The 18,134-nt window shown below is 37.7% G+C and overlaps 1 protein-coding gene across 1 annotated transcript in view; it reads left to right on the top strand.

Annotated features, from left to right (window-relative positions):
- The window catches only part of ADAMTS3 (ADAM metallopeptidase with thrombospondin type 1 motif 3), a 258,079-nt gene that overhangs the window by 204,189 nt on the left and 35,756 nt on the right, over nt 1-18,134 (top strand). Inside the window, exons 6-11 of the mRNA XM_049630608.1 lie at nt 11,646-11,729; nt 13,582-13,738; nt 14,492-14,597; nt 14,995-15,138; nt 15,796-15,928; nt 17,963-18,076. Of these exons, the coding sequence (XP_049486565.1) occupies nt 11,646-11,729; nt 13,582-13,738; nt 14,492-14,597; nt 14,995-15,138; nt 15,796-15,928; nt 17,963-18,076 (738 nt within the window). The remainder of the gene's footprint in view (nt 1-11,645; nt 11,730-13,581; nt 13,739-14,491; nt 14,598-14,994; nt 15,139-15,795; nt 15,929-17,962; nt 18,077-18,134) is intronic.

Genomic DNA, 18,134 nt, shown 5'->3' with positions numbered 1-18,134 from the left:
TCACTTTCTCAGCCCCCTATTATTCAAGCCAGAAAACTTCTTTTATCATAGAGATATTTTTCCCTTTGAGGATGCACTTTACTAGGGGAAATTAAGGTTGAAAATGTATAATGAAATCTAGAAAATATTAATTGAAACAAAAAAGCCAAGAAAACAAAACAGTGTCTGACACAGAGTAAATATGCAGTAAAACTTAATTAATACAGTGTTTTAACAAATATTTTAATGTTATATACCAGGTATATGGAGGTGAACACAAAAGACTTACTTCCTACCCATCCCAAGATTACAGACTAGTAGGAAAATCAAATAAATGCTTCCTAGGTTATGATACAAGCCATGCAGGGAAGCAACACTTTGCTTGGAAAGGGAATATGAGAGCAAGTGGATGATAGGGATTTTACATAGCCACGATGGTAAAGAACGCCTTCGACCAAGAAGTGATGGTTAAATTGAGACCTAAAATAAAAGGAAGAGCAAGCCATTGACAATGCCCTGCATTTTAGTTATTAAACAAAGCTGCTATGGTTTGAGTCTAGCATGCAAGGAATCTGATGAAGCGTGAAGAAGGTGGCAAGCACCTTTCAAATCACGGGAGGAGCTTGAATTCAATTTTAAGTCAATTAAGGGAAAGCCAATCTTGAAGGCCTCTTTCTGTGTTGCAGAGAATGGGTTGGAGAGGTTTAGAATGAAGGCAAACCAATCGGAACTCAATTGTAGATGTGTTCGTAAGAGATGATGGTTTATTGGATAGTGATGATTGCAATAACAAGGGAGTATTTGTTGTAGAATCAATCGGATTTGCCAGTGGATCAGAAGGGGACTGAGGGAAAGGGGTGATTTATAATTTTCTGGCTTAAACACTGCTGGATGATGACAGTTCCATTTATGTAGATAGGGTGGTCTACAGAACAAACAAACAGAATGTGTGGAATCAATGTTAGTAATGAAATCTTTGAAGATATTTAAAATCATCTAGTTTCAAGTGCAGTTTCAAAAGAACAGTTTCATGTTGTTAAGCATGACAGCTTATGCTACAACCAACTAACTTTTAGCCTTTGCTCTGTGCCTGGTCTTATGCTAAATATTTTACCTGAATTGTATAACACTCCTCAACCCTGAAATATGCTCACTTTTAGTCTTAGTTTATAAATGAGGAGATTGAGATTTAGAGAGGTTAGGTGACTTTCCCATAGTCTTACAGCTAATAGGTAGCAGAGATAGAACTTGAGCCTAGATCTCTGTCTTTGGAGACCAGTGCTGTTTCCTCCCTAAGCTTTACTGCTGTTGTTACAAAGTCCAGGCTTTTTGCATATCTCTTGCCAGATAAAACTCTGATGTCTTTCCTTTACCTGTTTCTGTGTCTTATTAAAATACCATTCAAGTCATTGAAGTGAGAATTCAGTACCTTGCTAGATTGAATCAAATCAATTAGCAATCTAGTTTAAGATTCTCTGTAATAGGGCAGTGAAGCAGATTTTGTGGTTGGGAGTGTGTGTTATTTTCAATGTGCCAGAAGTTCCTGGTCACTAGCCCTTTGCTATCTGTGGCAGATATCCTAACAATATACTAAGATCTGTGACGTGATCTGGGTCTATTGTGCCTATTAAAATTTTCCGTGTTCTTCAGAGAATTGAGTCTATGCTTTAATCTCAGGATTTATCAAGTGAAAAGAAAACAATTCACTTAAAAGGTACTTCCCAGTGTGAGAAATAATCATACTTCCAAGTATGATTAATTAAGAGGGAACTCATTTTTTTTTTTATATTGAAGTCAGCTACTTATGATGTACAGTAAACTGATAACATCGTTGTGTTATATGCACATGGCAGGCTTCCCTGCTTAATATTTTTAAAAGAAAATAAATACTCCATGGAAGTACTCCGGTCCTAACAAAGCATTAGTAGATTTAATCAAGGGTTAGCAGGTATGTGTGGGTACTGGTTAATTAATGTGATTAAGTGTCTGCACTGCTTTTGATTTCTCAACTAATGTTTCTTAAAACACTGAACGTGAGTTCACTGAACAACGCAAATTTATGTGGGGAGTACATGTGTTTAGGCAACCTAAGCAAATCATGAAACAGGTTTCTGTTTCGGGTCATTATCTTTAATCCGTTTCTAACATTAGAATTAACATCAATCCTCTAGATATTGATTGACCCAGCATCCATACTTTTCTATAGGTCAACTCCTGTTTGCTTCTAGGGAGGCAGAAATTTATAAAATTTAGCTCCTTTTCACAAGGAGCTAGTTCCAGCAGGCAGGCGAAATCAAAAAATAATAATAAAATGTGATAGTTTCTTAAAAAGATTCAGTCACAAATTATTGTGTAGACATTAATTGAAAAGAAGGGGATGTGGTTTGGCAAATAATGCCAGTGGCAGATGGAGTCTTCATAGAGGAGATGCCATTTGAGTTGGACTTTAGAGAATGAATTGGCATGTCCCTGCTAGAAAAAGGGAAGTGGGGAACAGACTGTAAAAAAGTACTAAAAGTTGTAGTTCATGGTGTCTTCAGGGCCACTGGAGGCTTGTCTGTAGGTAAAACTGAATGGTATTTAGGGGAGATGGCAGAAAATGAGGCTGGATGGGGAAACTGGGGTTACCTTTAGAAAAAGAAGGTTTGTGCCATTCTAAGGCATCTGAATTTCACCCCACTAATGAAGAGTCAGAGGATTTTAAAGAAAATAAGTGACTTTATCAGTCTGTGCTTTATGAAGAGAATCTGGATGCATTAGAATGATTTGGAGGAAGAGTCTCTGTTAGATGCTGTGCGGTGAACAGACACACAGTATCCGGAATTAGGAAACAGCCCAAACCCCTTGTGGTTTACACTGCATCACCCAGCCTCAACAAACTGTCTTCATTTCCCAATTGTGTATTGATCATACCAGGTCACAGAGACAGAGTGAAGTAAATACAAGTCAGTTCAGCCATCCCTTATGTAAACATGCATACCTTCCCTGGAGTATCCTGGTTTGTTGTTCTAGAAGACAGTCCCAACATCACAGGTTAAATTAACATAACGACAGGACCACCCGACAGTATTGATGCTTCAGAGGTCCCTTTGATTTTTAGTGAAGCATCTCAGCTTCCTCTTTCCCCTTCCCCTTTGATTCTGAAGCTCCAAATTTCCTTCCTGACATTCACTCATTTTTCCTTTGTTATGCTGCAAATATCAGACTGAATTTATGCTTCCCAGATTGATAGCAGTCTTTATTTTTTCCAGGATCCTAAAACACAGAAATGTTTTTTAGCTTCTTGAGGGAATCCTCTTTCTCATTCTTGAAGAAAGGGAATCAGTTCTACCTGATGTTCGGTATGCTTTTACTAAAGGCCAGAAGAGTTTTTAAGTCCTTGAATTGCCTATTCTTGGCCCACCCAAAGTTTCTTTGATGCTTAAGAGAGATAAACACATAATTAACATAAAAGGACAGACTCGTGCTTATTGAAAACCACCATCTGACCCTTTTAATTGGCCCTTCTGGAGAACTACTGAAATGGGCCCAAATCACCCAAATGTAAACATTTGCAAAAGTTTTAACAGGTTATTGCAACAGTTCAACCAAGCAGGATGAATACTGAGCAGCTGGCAGTGGATGGAAAGAGATAGACTTGACAGATGTCTACGGGACTGGGTAATAGATTGACTAGTATTTGTAGAAGAGGAGGGAGTAAGGGATGGTTCAGTCTTCAACTATGTAGAATATTGAAAAAAGAACAGACTTTGGGGAGAAGACAAGTATACTTTGACACATATAGGTATCTTCCCAATAGATGGGTCTGTTACTAGAGTTGAACAGATGGCTCTGGAGCATAAGAGAGATGAATTAGTGTTACAGATACAAACATTTGGAGTTCATCAGCCTATAGGTATTGATTGAAGAAACAGCAGTGGATGAATATTGGATGAATAAAGGACACGTGGAATGAAGCAGTGGATGAATAAAGGACACGTGAGAAGCAGTGGATGAATAAAGGACACGTGAGAAGAGGTGAGGGTTGAAGACAAAACTTTGAGGCATGCTGACATGTGTGAGCTAGGCAGAGAAAAGGGAGCTGATATCAACAAAGAAACAGAATAGTATCATTGAAGAACACAGGGCTAAGCAGTGCTAACTGCTGTCGAGCATTGTAGATGGGTTATTTTTTTGTGAAGAGGGAGAATTGAGAATCTTAATAGAAGAGGAAAAGCAACTTCAAGAAAGGGAGAGATTGAATATGGGAAATAGAGTTGATTTTTTGGATCGGGTTGTTTGGAGCAGAAGAATCTAGAGATTGAGCACACTTTCACTGTGACAGAAAGCAAAAGGCAAGCAAGGCAGTTGGGAAAAAAGAATAGGCATCAGTATCACATAGACTTATTTGAATCTTAGTTGTGCTAACCTTTTTTGGGGGGGAAATTCTATAACTGCTATGGGTCTCAGTCTCTTTCTAAAGTAGTGATAAAGATGTCTCCTTTGCAGTAGTGATAAAGATGTTTGAGCTTTTGCAATAATGTGGGTTGAGCTTTGTACACTTGCCTTTTTGTCTCCCTGCTCTGACTACCCAGTCTTAGGTAACTTCTTCCTCTCCCTCTGGTCCTATATCTCATCACTCAGATTTATGTTCTTCAGAGCACCTATTCCCTATCTGGTATGACCTTGTCTGCATGTATTTTTTTTTTTTGTATTTATTGATTTTTGTCCATGTATATAGCCTATTTTACCTGTTAGAACATATTCACGATAAAGAACAGAGACTCAAACTCAGTTACTGTTCTGTTTCCTGCCCCAAAGACAATAGGGCAGATGGTAACTGTTCAGTAAATATTTGATAAGACTGTTAATAAAAAATAGTCCTTATTAGTCTGAGATTGGAGGTAGGAAAAGAAGAGTTGGCAAGGTGGAAGTCAGCCACCTACCCTGAGTAAAAGGAATATAGAGTATGGGATGAGAATCCAAGTAGGTATGTGTTTGGAACTTTAGCTCTACGAGAAATGAGTTGTGGATAGAGTACCGTTTCTTCTCAGTTCTTTAAAAAATTTTTTTTTGATGTTTATTTAGTTTTGAAAGAGAGAATGTGAGCACGGGAGGGGCAGAGAGGGAGGGAGACACAGAATCTGAAGCAGACTCCATGCTCTGAGCTGTCAGCACAGAGCCCCACGTGGGACTTAAACTCACAAACCATGAGATCATGACCTGAGCCGAAGTCAGACGCTTAACCCACTGAGCCACCTAGGGTTCCCCTTCCCAGTTCTTTTCAGAATATTTTTATGTCCAACCCAAATTACCCAGACTATCTTGTCATTAACCTTCAGTTTGCCTTCAGTAAACCAAGTCTCCATTTCTTTTTAAAAATCATACTTAGGTCTCATTTATTTTCTTCTGTATGAATAATATTAATGATGGCTAACAACTTTTTGTTTTTACATTTGCAAGGGCCACCACTCTTGAGCACTGTACATCTCTGAGCTCATTTATTCCTCTCAACAATCCTATAAGGGCAGTACTATAATTCTTCCATTTTACAGATGAGAAAACTGAAGCACAGAGACAAATAATGTGCCCAAGTTCACATAGCTAAGATCAAACTCAGGCAGTCTGGCTGCAGAGCCCACGCTCTTTTTTTTTTTTTTTTTTTTTTTTTTTTAGTGTTTATTTATTTTTGGGAGACAGAGAGACAGAGTGCAAGCATGGGAGGGGCAGAGAGAGAGTGAGAGGGAGACAATCTGAAGCAGGCTCCAGGCTCCACCCTGTCAGCTCAGAGCCCGATGCGGGGTTTGAACCTACAAAGTCTGGGATCATGACCTGGGCTGAAGTCAGATGCTTAACCGACTGACCCACCCAGGTGCCCCTGCAGAGCCCACACTCTTAACCACTCAGCCATACTGTCTGTCTCTCCCACCTGATCCACCCATCTGAAAGAAAAATGAGTGTTGCTTTGTTGAAGCCAGACAAAGCTGTTCATCAGCTAGTCAGACAAAGCAGGTCAGATTGTCCTGCCAGGGAAATGTCCTGGGAGAAATTGTCCTGTCCGGGAACAAACCTGGAAGGAATTTTCCTTTCAAGGAAAAGAATACTTGAGTTGATTTTACCTTTGGTTCCCTCCCCCGCCCCCACCCCCGCCACATCATTGGCAACCCCTTCTAATTTAAGGTCATCTGAAAATGGAATTAATGTTCCATTGACCCCTTCTTTCAGGTAATTTAATAAAAACTCTGGGCTCAACCCTGAACACCTCACAGAAACTCTACACACACTCTACAGATTGGTTCACATGGTAAAAGGATATTCCAATTTACATATATTTGCATTATGTTGTGTCATGACTTCTTAGAATATTTATGCTTAATGCCTTTCTTACAACCCAAAAGACTGGTTATAAATTTCAGTCCTATCTTTTCTTTCCTCATTTACTTTTTCTAGTGATCTGCTCTAGCACCAATTTTCCCCAGTATTTTTTAGAATGCCAGTATGTTGATCATCAAGAAATCCTTATTTATAGTAAGCTCAGAGTCCAATTCCTCATTTCTTTAAAGTCTACATGGAGGAATTTTATGAAAAGGAGGTAAAGTTATTAAGACCTCTTTCTCAGTATGCTTATACACCAGGTTCTTAAATTCAGGGAGAGCAAATCACTATTGATTATTCTAAAACTATCTGTTCTGTGCATAGGGATAGACCTGTGGTCTACAGGAAGTATAGCAATATGGTGAAATCCACTGACTCTGGAGTCAGACTGTCTAGGTTTTCATCCTTTGCTGTGTCTGTTAACTACGTGACCTTGGGCAAGTTACTTCTCTGGGTCGCAACTTCTTTAGCAGCTTTTTTTTTTTTTAAGTTTATTTATTTTTGAGACAGAGAGAGACAGAGCATGAACGGGGGAGGGGCAGAGAGAGAGGGAGACACAGAATCGGAAGCAGGCTCCAGGCTCTGAGCCATCAGCCCAGAGCCCAACTCAGGGCTCGGACTCACAGACCGCGAGATCGTGACCTGAGCTGAAGTCGGACGCTTAACCGACTGAGCCACCCAGGCGCCCCTCTGGGTCGCAACTTCTTAGATACAAAATGAAGATAGTAAGATCTCTGAAGTTGTTGCAAGGATTACTTGAATTCATATAAAGCATTTAAAGCAGTGTCTGGAATCTGGAAAGCTCTATATAATATTAGCTGTTGTTTTTGTTTGTTTCTGATGTTGCTTTTAGGAAAAAAAATGCTTTCCTTGTCACTAAGAGTTGTAAAATTCTTTCTTGACAAATATTCTACTTCATCTTGACAGACTCAAGTGGTTCATTCAGTGAGATGTTTTTATTTCATTCGGTGTATAATTTATTGATTGTTACGATTTGTGATTAATTTGTAGTCAGATTCTTGGAGTTTCTCTGTTTCACATGTGTTTTAATAGATGACATTGAAAAAACAGTCTAAATAAAGATGTTTTCAGTATTTTTCTTTGCTTTCAAGAGTCAAATGACTCAGTGTTTTCCTTAGGCTAGAATATTTTAAAACTTGTATTTAATTTTGAGGAAGTGATTTTATTTATGTGTAAATATAGGAAAAGGCAGACATAACAACTGGTGAGTAAGTACCTCCAGGTGTATGTAGCAGCCTGTACCCCCCTCAAAAATGTGCATGCTGCCATCTGCTGGAAAGAGCTTTTGTACGTTGAAACAGTTTTGAAAAAAAAAAAAAAAAAAGTGTCAAATGGTTTTTCCCAAAATTTTATTATATATATAATTTAAATCACATCTTTCATTCAATTGAGATTTCTAGAAAAAGAGTCTTGAGTCTCTTTTAGTGAAAACTAAGAAGGAGGCCGTTGTATTTCTTGTTCTTTTCACGTAGATTATGAAAATACATCCATAAATCTTCAAAATCTTTTTCAAGGATAGATGGAAGGGTGCCAAAGTTTTTCATGTTTTACTGAGAGCAGTTGTGTGCCATTTTGCTCAATTTGGACAACAGCTCTTTGAAACAGGCACAGCAAATCCAATTATAATTTGCCAGTGAGGAAACAGGCTCAGAGAGCCTGAGGTCACTCAGTTTATCAGTGGCTTAGCTGGGACGGAATCCAGGTCTTTGAATATCTTATCCTTTGTTGCTGATTATTTTTTCAACTCTTATCCTATAGGTCTCTGAGTATAAAAACATTGCATCCTGTTATTAATAAGGCCTAGCAAGATGGAAAGCAGCCAAATTATTAAATACATTTTAAAGTAAATAATGTATAGGGAGCAACTTTTTTAAACTTTGAAAATCAAGATAATAAATGATATCCAATGCTTTGCGTAACACAGATACCTAATGTGTGTTGGTTTGCCATATTGAAAGAATACTCTCTGCTCTGTATACATATTATTGCCTTCTATTTGGTGATTTCTACCCATAATAATTTGTGTATGTCCTGTGATAGCTTCACAAATATGTGCTAACCTAGAAGATTCCATGATCAATTTTGGTCTCTACCGGAGTACCCTGCTGTCTAATTAGCCTGGCGTAATAGTGACTTTTGTTAAATAATACTTTTCATTTGGTGAATGGTTAACTCTGACTTTTAAAAAGTGTCCTTTTACTCTAACATTTTATAATATAATATTACCATTGATAACCTAACTTTTGTCCATTATACTTTCTTGGTATTGTACTGATCTTAAAATTTCCCAAGTATGGATGAATTTACTAATTTAGGATGATTATAGGTACATTATACTAACTGAACTATCATATGCTATTTGTCATTATCGCCACCTTTCCTTCATTTATGATCTCTGATGTGTTTCCTACATTTTATAGTTGTTGCCACTGCTGTGCAAGTGGCTGTGTCTCCCTCCTTCCATCCTTCCATCATCTTTGCCCTGGAATTTTTTTTTTTTTTTACCTAACTACTTTTCTTTAGTTTAAAATTTTATTGTTCTCCTATTTTGTGTATTTACTAGCATTGCTTTCAGTCTTTTTTTTTTCCTTTCTTTTTACATCAAATGCATTTATATTTCAATTACATTAAGCTGAGTACATGTGAGTGAAGTCATGTTGCTAATTCAGAACAGCTGCCTTAGGAAAAGTCTCTTGGAATGTCCATGAGTCTCTGGATGAATGTGTTAGTGAGCGGTACGTCTGGCTTCAGCCTTTTTACTTACATTGGCATTATAATGTTAGGAGTTTTGTTTTAATTTTTAATTTATTATTTATTTTGGAGGAAGACAGAGAGAGTGCCAGCAGGGGAGGGGCAGAGAGAGAGGGGGAGAATCTCAAGCAGGCTCCACACTGTCAGCACAGAGCCCAGTATGGGGCTCAAACTCACAAAACTGTGAGATCATGACCTTAACCGAAATCAAGAATTGGACATTTAACTGACTGAGCCACCCAGGCACCTCAGATGTTAGGAATTTCTTATCAGATAATTAATCCAGAAGAGGAAAGGGATTCAGTCTTCAATTAGGCAGGTATGGAAGAAGAGATTGTGCCCGTGACCAAATGGTCACAAGAAATCACAGCTTTTTTGTCCAGCATTTAGTTTTTCCTTATATTGAACTGAAATCTATCCTTCTCATAGTTTGAACTTAAGGTTTTTATTTTCTGTAGATACACAGAATAAATTGAAGCCTTTTTTCATATGGCAGCTATTAAGTCTTCTTTCTAAGTTTTTCTTTTCTGTTTCCCATATTCTTCTGTTCCTTAATGTCCCTCTCTCCTTACCTCTCAAATTTTTTGAGCAATATGTTTGCATGAGTTAAATCTTTTAATTCTTGCACTAGCCCAGTGTGGTAGTATTCTTATTATGCCCATTTTATTGAGACTCAAAAAGATAGAGACCACACCACAATGAGGGGCTGAACCAAGATATCAGCCGAGACCATTAGCGTTTGGTGTTCTGCTTTTGGCCATTACGTCTTCCATTCTTTATGTGACACATTTTCTAGGTTTCTTGCTTTTTATTCTTCTCTAGATATACTCATGTTTGTCAACATCTCTTTTACAAGATATCATAGATAAAATGTACTCAATACTTCAGGTACACCCTGGCCTCCAGAGGGGATAGCTTGTCCCTGGGTTACCTGCCTGCACACCTGTGCCCGGCAAGAGCACATTTTTTTTTTTACCTTGGCTTATCTTGAACAGGGATTAAATTTGTCTTAGCATTCTATGTGTGTATATGCATTTGTAAAATGTATGTGTGTATATGTCAATGCATTTTTCTGTGTGAGAGGATTCTACATCTTTTCTTGTCAAACTGTACTTTGCCTTCTTTAGCATATACTAGTTTCTGTAGGTTTTTTTTTTTTTTACCTCCATCTTAGCTGTCTTCTTTTTTGTTCCATCTGAATTTAGTAAGTATGCCTTTAGTCTATATTTAAGGCCTTCATTTTTTTAAGGTGTTCTGGCAAGTACCATTAGATTCTTGAAATATTTCAGTTGAGATATGTTAGTCTGTTTCTTGGTCAGTGTGGTAATTTGCAATTTTATGATTCATGAATTTTGTGGGATTGTTTTTAGAACATTCTATCATTCTTGAGTTGTATTTCTTTTTAAAGCCCCTTTCTATGAGATTATGGTTATCTTTTCTCTGTGGGTTTTCAATTTGCTGTGCTTGCTGTCCAAGTCTCCTGGATTTCAAGTCAAATTGCAGTTAGTTTTCCACCCCTCTTTTAGTTATTGTGACAAATGTTGGGTCCCTATCCATGGGAACAGCTAAGAATTTTTCTAATCAGATAACTCCACCTCTCCCATTCCTGCTAACATTTGCTAACTTAATAAGCAATCTTTTTTTTTTCACACTTATTTTGCACTGTCTTAATCAGAAGACACAATGATGGTTCACCTTAGATTCATATCTGCCGACAGTTGACTGTGGCTTTTGCATATCAGTTAATCTCTACTGTCTTCACCTTCCTCATCTGTATAAATGCGTGTTGGACTGTGATTTTGAGGTTGCTGAGATTATGATTTTAAAGCATGCCAAATCACTTTTAGAAATTTCAGCCCAACTTTAGAAATTAAATAAAAAGGAATGACTCGACTTTGCTTTTCTGAGCTATACCCAAGGGTGATATTCATCTAATATACACTGATACAGGACCTTGGTAATTCAAATATTGAAGGACTTCTCACACTGTAGAACTTCTAAATCACCGTTGTCCCAGCTGCACACTTCAGGCTACCCACTCACTGGCCTGCAGATAAACCACCACAGCTCCTGCTCACCAGCTCTGTCTCCATGAGCTCTCCCAACCAGATTAGGACCCGTGGTGGTGACATGAGGACCCAGACAAATGCCTGCTGTCTGATTCTCTCTACATGGCCGTGACTCCACACAGCTAGTAGACTCTTGCCAGAGTCACCACCCACATGTGGTTGCTTTTGATGAATTGCGGGTTATAGCACATTGGACTCTTTCTAACACAACAATAGTTTAATGAAGCCCTTTGAAGGCATAGTCTCCATGTTCATGGTACTGTGGGGTTTACAAAATCAGTAATTCACATATCGGAGAATTGTTCCAAAGCTAAAGGTAAGTAATTTCAGGGTTCAGCTTAAACCAAATTAAAAAAAAAAAGTGACTTGATTCTAGTACTTGTGATTATATGGCTGGTCCCTGAAATGCTGTGCCTCTCATAATCATTGATGTGTTACCTTTCTTTTAGCAATTATCTGCTTTGTTTCTAGGTGAATGAAATTTACCATGATGAGTCCCTTGGAGTACATATGAATGTGGTCCTGGTGCGCATGATAATGCTGGGTTATGCAAAGGTAAAATGCCCTAAAATATGTAAACTGTGAATGTTAAGGACTGGGTTAGCAAACAGAAGCTTAAATTTTTGAAGCTATAGCTAACATGTGGCACTGATGTCTCACATAGACTGAGGAAGAGAAACCACCACAATGAGTACACATCTCCCAATCTGAGCAGATAATGATTTTTGTGCTGATGCCATTTGCTTTGTTCATGTGACTAATGGATTCAGATATTTTGACTTTAGGCATGGCTGTATGAGTGAAAAAAATGGATACCATTGTCAGAAAAGAGAATTTCTTTAGTCTACTATTATCATCAAATTTGTGATTCACTTATTCATTCAAAACATCTATACTGAGTGCCTACTATGTGTCAGATGCTTGTTTCTAGGTGCCTTGAATATATCAGTGAAGAAAAATAGCAAAGATCCTTGCCCTTTCATGATTTGTTAAAAACAATTATTTTATATGTATATTTTCCACTTAGGAAAGTGAAGTATACAGTGGATATGCATTTAGAAGAGCTTTAATCCTTTTGAAAACAAAAAATTAGGTCAAAATGTACACAGTAGGAATTTCATGTAATATAACTAACTTCAGCTGGCTTTAAAATGGCAGTAGATGTGCCTGTGCTTGGAAGTAATGAAATGGATGACCATAGTTTCTCCCTCTGAGAAAGGCACTGACTTGGCACTTTTCTTGATGTTTTAAAATCACATTCCCACTCCCATACTTAATCCTCCTGATTATGAAATACTAATGAAATTATGCATTTAACAAACAGGAAAAATCCATGTGTTTGCATTTCATTATGTATTTAACACCCACTTATCATTTTCTGATGAGAGGGTGTCACTGATGTTTACTTTATTCCATAAACCTGACCTACTTTGTGTCACTAACACTGAATACAAGTCAACTCCAGCTGGAGATGTTAACAGCCTTCGATTGGTTGTTATAGGATTTACGTGGAGAAGTATGTGATCAGCATATAATAAACCAAGCTAATTTTATTCAGAATGTAAACATGGATAATAACATTTGCTGAAATGTAACAAAACTCTTAGCTTGTTGGCCAACTAAGGACTAATTTGGGTTCCAAATTCAATTTCTTAGTCCATAAGAACTACTCTGGAAAGTATGGATACTTGGTTCTTGAAGGATGGGCCCTTTTCCTTCTGAGCTTTTAACTCCTGATCATACTATGGTGGTAGCAATGTTCCAAGCAATGTCAGTCCATCTCTTGGAACTGCAAGATAAGAGTACATCCCTCTTCATTGCTGTGAGGTTAAGAAAAGTGTTGTTGCTTTTTTCAGTGTAAGGTTTATATAATTTGACCTCTTCCCAAAATGAAGGTTTAACCAGCTTTGCCAGCTCATTGAAGAACCTGTGTTCTTCACATATGTTGATCAGTTCTGGACCAATAAAAATAAAAACAAAAAAGTTAATGAAAGACTGTTTACTTTAACAGCTCTGGATAAAAGTCTTATGCCAGGATCTTTAACCCTTTTTTTTGTTGTTGTTCTTAATATCTATAAAACTAAGAAATCTGAGCTGAATTAGGTAATAGACCACTAAAATTCTTACCCCAACGATTAATATTGAGTTGCCCCATGATAGCAAATGTCAGCATTACGTGTTCCCATAAAAGTGTCAGTCACCTTTCACACAGGTAACACTAATCATCTTTAAGATATCCTTCACGGGCATTTAGAATTCCCAAATAAAAGATATATACATAGGCACTAGATAATGTTATTGAACATCCTTAAATATTGCACTCCCAAATGTTGACTTCAGAGAAAGTTATGATAGGAAGACTTTGGGAAAGTTTTGTGCACTTCTTCAACACACTGTTTCCTCTTAGTCCATCAGCCTAATAGAAAGGGGAAACCCATCCAGAAGCTTGGAGAACGTGTGTCGCTGGGCTTGCCAACAACAAAAATCTGATCCCAACCACTCTGAACACCATGATCATGCAATTTTCTTAACCAGGCAAGACTTTGGACCTGCTGGAATGCAAGGTATTTCTATTAATATGTAGAAGAAAAACTTAAGGGCATGACTTTTCAAAAATAATCCTAAATCAAAGAATCCGTTCAAATGTTCCAATCCCTACCATCACTTTCCATCATGCATCAGCCAAGCATACACTTTCTTTCTATTGCTTCCAGTGACTTCTGTGGAATTCACAATGTTAAATGCCACTTAAATGCTATAATAAATTATACTTGCCTTTAAAATAATGATTATGCATTCGGGATATGGAGGGGACGCTGTAAAATGCAGTGTGATTTCCACTAACTCTTTGGAAAGGGAAAGGAGATACCATGAGAAATGATTGCTGCCAAGGAACTTTCTTCCAAAGTCAGCTTACATTTATCTAATAAATTCTGATGTAGACTTTGGAAAAAAAGTAGACTGATGAGTTTCTTTTCAACGTTGATGGAATTTCTGGCTCCCTTCATCAGTACCATCATGGGAAGGACCATTCACTAAAACAGAAAGACAGGGCTTTGTTGGTGGGAGGAACAGAATGGTAACTCCAGGCAGTTCCTTCCCTTAGGAAAGGAGAAAACGCAGACCCAATGAATCTTTTTAGAGACCGTTACCTGTGTGTGGCTTTCCCAAGAGAACGTGGCACAACACTAGCAGTGAAATAATACTGCCTCTGTTTCCTGAAAAGCCTTTTTTTTTTTTCTAGGCGAAGGTCCAGTAGTAGTGTTTAATGGGTTTTCTCATAAAATGAAAATAAAAGTAATTGTTATTCTCTACAGGATATGCTCCAGTCACCGGCATGTGTCATCCAGTGAGAAGTTGTACCCTGAATCATGAGGATGGTTTTTCATCTGCTTTTGTAGTAGCCCATGAGACTGGCCATGTGTAAGTCACTGTTGACAGCTATAAAGCAAAAAAAAAAAAAAAAAGTCTTTTCTTTCCTGCTTCTCTCAGTATTGTTCACACTTTGGGCCGAGTACATGCCAGCCTGCAACTCTCATTCCTTGCCAAGTGTGAGGAGCTCAAAACAGGGAAGAGGTCATGTACTGAAACTAAGTAAGTGGCTCTGGCTTGCAGAGATACCCCTGTGCTTTACATAGCTATAGAATCAGAGAGACATTTCTGTCAGATGGTTCTCTATTTTGCAGTTTCTTTGACTTTTCCACAAAACCCACGTTAATTTCTAGAATGTGTATTTCCCTCGAATGACTTTCAAGAGGGAAATCAAGCAAAACCAATGGCCCCTCTGATTCTTACCAGGGAGGTCTCCCTTTTGTTCTAGGCTGGGAATGGAGCATGACGGCCAAGGCAACAGGTGTGGTGATGAGACTGCTATGGGGAGTGTCATGGCCCCCTTGGTGCAAGCAGCATTTCATCGTTACCACTGGTCCCGGTGCAGTGGCCAAGAACTGAAGAGATACATCCAGTATGTCCCCTTCTGCATGTCGTGAGAGAGCATTTACGTCACAGCATAACACAGACATGAAGCTGACTTTTAGGACCTTGGTCATAACCAAACTCCCAGTGAATGAAAGCTGTTGCTCATAATAAACATTTTCTTATGACTCAGAGCTTTTGGCACAATGATGCTATAATGTAATCACAATATTTTAAACCATAAGCGTAGAATTTAAGTGAATTTTTAACTGTGGTTTCCGTTTAGTAAATTCCTTATAGCATCTTTGACTTACGGTCAAACTTGAGTTGAGGACAGGGAGAGGATGGCCATGTGAGGCCTGCATAATGTGTCACTATGATGCTGATATAGCATCAGTGCCAGGATCTGCACCACCACACCATGTGGGGACTCAGCTGGAGACATGTATAAGGCTGTCAAAATTCTACTGTCTTCCTGAGTCATGCCTGGCTTATTATTTCTGGGATGAATAAGGATGATGGGTCTTTTTCTAGGTGGAACTTAAACCCAAAACCTTAAAACGTATGCCTTTGTGATCTTGCTATATGATGTGATGGAATTCTAGAGTATGTAACCTAAGAATACTTTTTCATTAGGATGTGATAAAAAAAAAAAAAAAAAAAAAAAACGAACACTTTACTAGTTGAAATATTTTCCTTTCTACAGTTCCTATGACTGTCTCCTTGATGACCCTTTTGAACATGATTGGCCCAAACTCCCAGAACTTCCTGGAATCAATTACTCTATGGATGAACAATGTCGTTTTGACTTTGGGGTTGGTTATAAAATGTGCACTGCGGTATGTTACTCAAAGTCCATTGAGATTTTGCATCTTGAAATCTATTTGTGTGGCTCCTGTTTGGTGAGCTTCACAGACTCACTGGTGCAAGTATAAGGTTATCTATCAATGATTGTGTGTTTGCTGTGTCACTACGTGCTGAAGCTAAGTACTATATTATTTAATCCTTGTGAATTAGTATTTAATCCTTGTGACAGACTAGATGGGAGTCTGGGAACTGGCAACCAGTTTTATTTTACAGATGAAAAAGCCAAGACTTGAGAGAGATTTAACAATTTGCTTAAATCATGCATCTGGTCAATAGGGGAGCCAGACATTGAAACTAAGATTGTCAGGCCATGAAACTTTATGCTCTATTTCTCCCTTGGTTTTTGTGACCTTCAGAAATGACTTCTAAGCCTTTGATAGGTTGCTTTTCATTAGTTTGTTGGCCAGAATTTCATACCGCTCTGACCAGATGGAAGAGTTGTGCTCGTGTATTCTCTCTCACATGACAGTCATGTGGTATAGTATGAAGGTCAGGAGCAATAGTGTGAAGGTAACGAGCGTGTGTTTCATACTCAGACGAGGTGGGTTGTCAGAATCTGGATCTCACTAGATATATAACTTTGAGAACTTTAGTCATTCTCTGACTTAGTTTCCTCAGGTGTAAAATGTGGATAACGATAGTATTTATCTCGTGGAATTTGGCACCAGGATTAAATTTGATAGTATAATTAAAGTCCTTAGCACAATGCAGGCACATAGTAAATGGAGTTCTGTAAAGTCAGTGTTCCATGTAGCTATGCAGATTAGAGGTATGTTTCACTAAATTTCTATAATGCGTTTTAGTAGTTTATTAAAAAAAGGAGGGGGAGGGGAGAAAGGAAGGGCTTTTTATATGTTGGAGCAAGCTTTATGTGTTAGAGAAAGAAAAATAAATATTTCATGGCACTGAAAAGAAGTTGATCTTCTGTTTGAAATCTTCCATGTGGAGATATCTACAGCCATTTGGTCTGTCTGTAAGGTGCACACTGTCAGCCCCTTACTACTTACATTAATGCTTTAGAGCTGAGAATTCTAAAGTTTGGCTCAATATTATGGAAAAGTACAATTTCTGCATTTAAGTAATAGGAATTAGAACAACAACAACAACAACAAGAACCCAGGTCCAAAATGAGTGCTAATTTAAAAACAACAACAAAAAAAGACTATGACCATAAGGCTACGTGTGGGTAATTAGTGGTATAAGCAATGAATATGTAGATAAACTGGTGTTTTGATTTTTTTTTTTTAATCTAGAGAATGGTAAGATGTTTCCAGTTACAAAGAGATCAGATAAGTAAAGAGCACAGACAACTATTTGGATATTGTAATGTCGTGTTTTAGGAAGATAAAACATTCTCAGGAATAAGAATACTAATATGCTGGTCTGTTACTTTCTCACTTATAACCATAACTACAGCCTTACCTCGTAACTCATATTCTCAGCCATGGATTGTTTTCAGGATTAAATATGTGGAAAGTACGTTATAAACTATATGAATATATTGTGGCATTTTGTAACACTCAGAAAACTTGATCTCACATAGCAAGCCTTACAAATATTTTCTGCTTTGAGCCAGATCATTATGATGGGTATTTTTATTGTTTATACCTGACTAGTTCATACTTACAGGGCTAAGGAGAGCTATAAAATGATCATAATAAGTTTTTGTATTTAAAATGGTCATAATGTTTACAAATTCTTTAAAGTTCCAGTGTTGTCTATTTGAAAACCATAAAAAAAATAGTATGCAGAAATGTTAAAGTGAACCAGAGAATCCCAGACAAATCATTGCTTATCATTAATATTTTAGAATAGCAGAATGAAAGTATTATTTCCTTGGAATTCTTAGGCAGTACTTTTTTCTTAACATGCCACAACTATGACTATTAATTTGAAATGAAAATATCCAAGAAACATGAAGAAACTGTATAGAAGATATGGTTGGACATACATTGGTATGACATGCCATCTGTCGGTCACTGAGATCTTGATTCTCTCTCTTCCAGTTCCGAACATTTGACCCATGTAAACAGCTGTGGTGTAGCCATCCTGATAATCCCTACTTTTGTAAGACAAAAAAAGGACCCCCACTTGATGGGACTGAATGTGCTGCTGGAAAAGTGAGTGTATCTATTTATGCAATAAAGATTTAAGATATGTTTCACAATAATCATCTTT

Source organism: Panthera uncia, chromosome B1, assembly GCF_023721935.1.
Source record: "Panthera uncia isolate 11264 chromosome B1, Puncia_PCG_1.0, whole genome shotgun sequence".
Classification (NCBI taxonomy): Eukaryota; Metazoa; Chordata; class Mammalia; order Carnivora; family Felidae; genus Panthera; species Panthera uncia.
The sequence above is the reverse complement of the archived record's forward strand: the minus strand, read 5'-3'. Positions and strand labels throughout refer to the sequence as shown.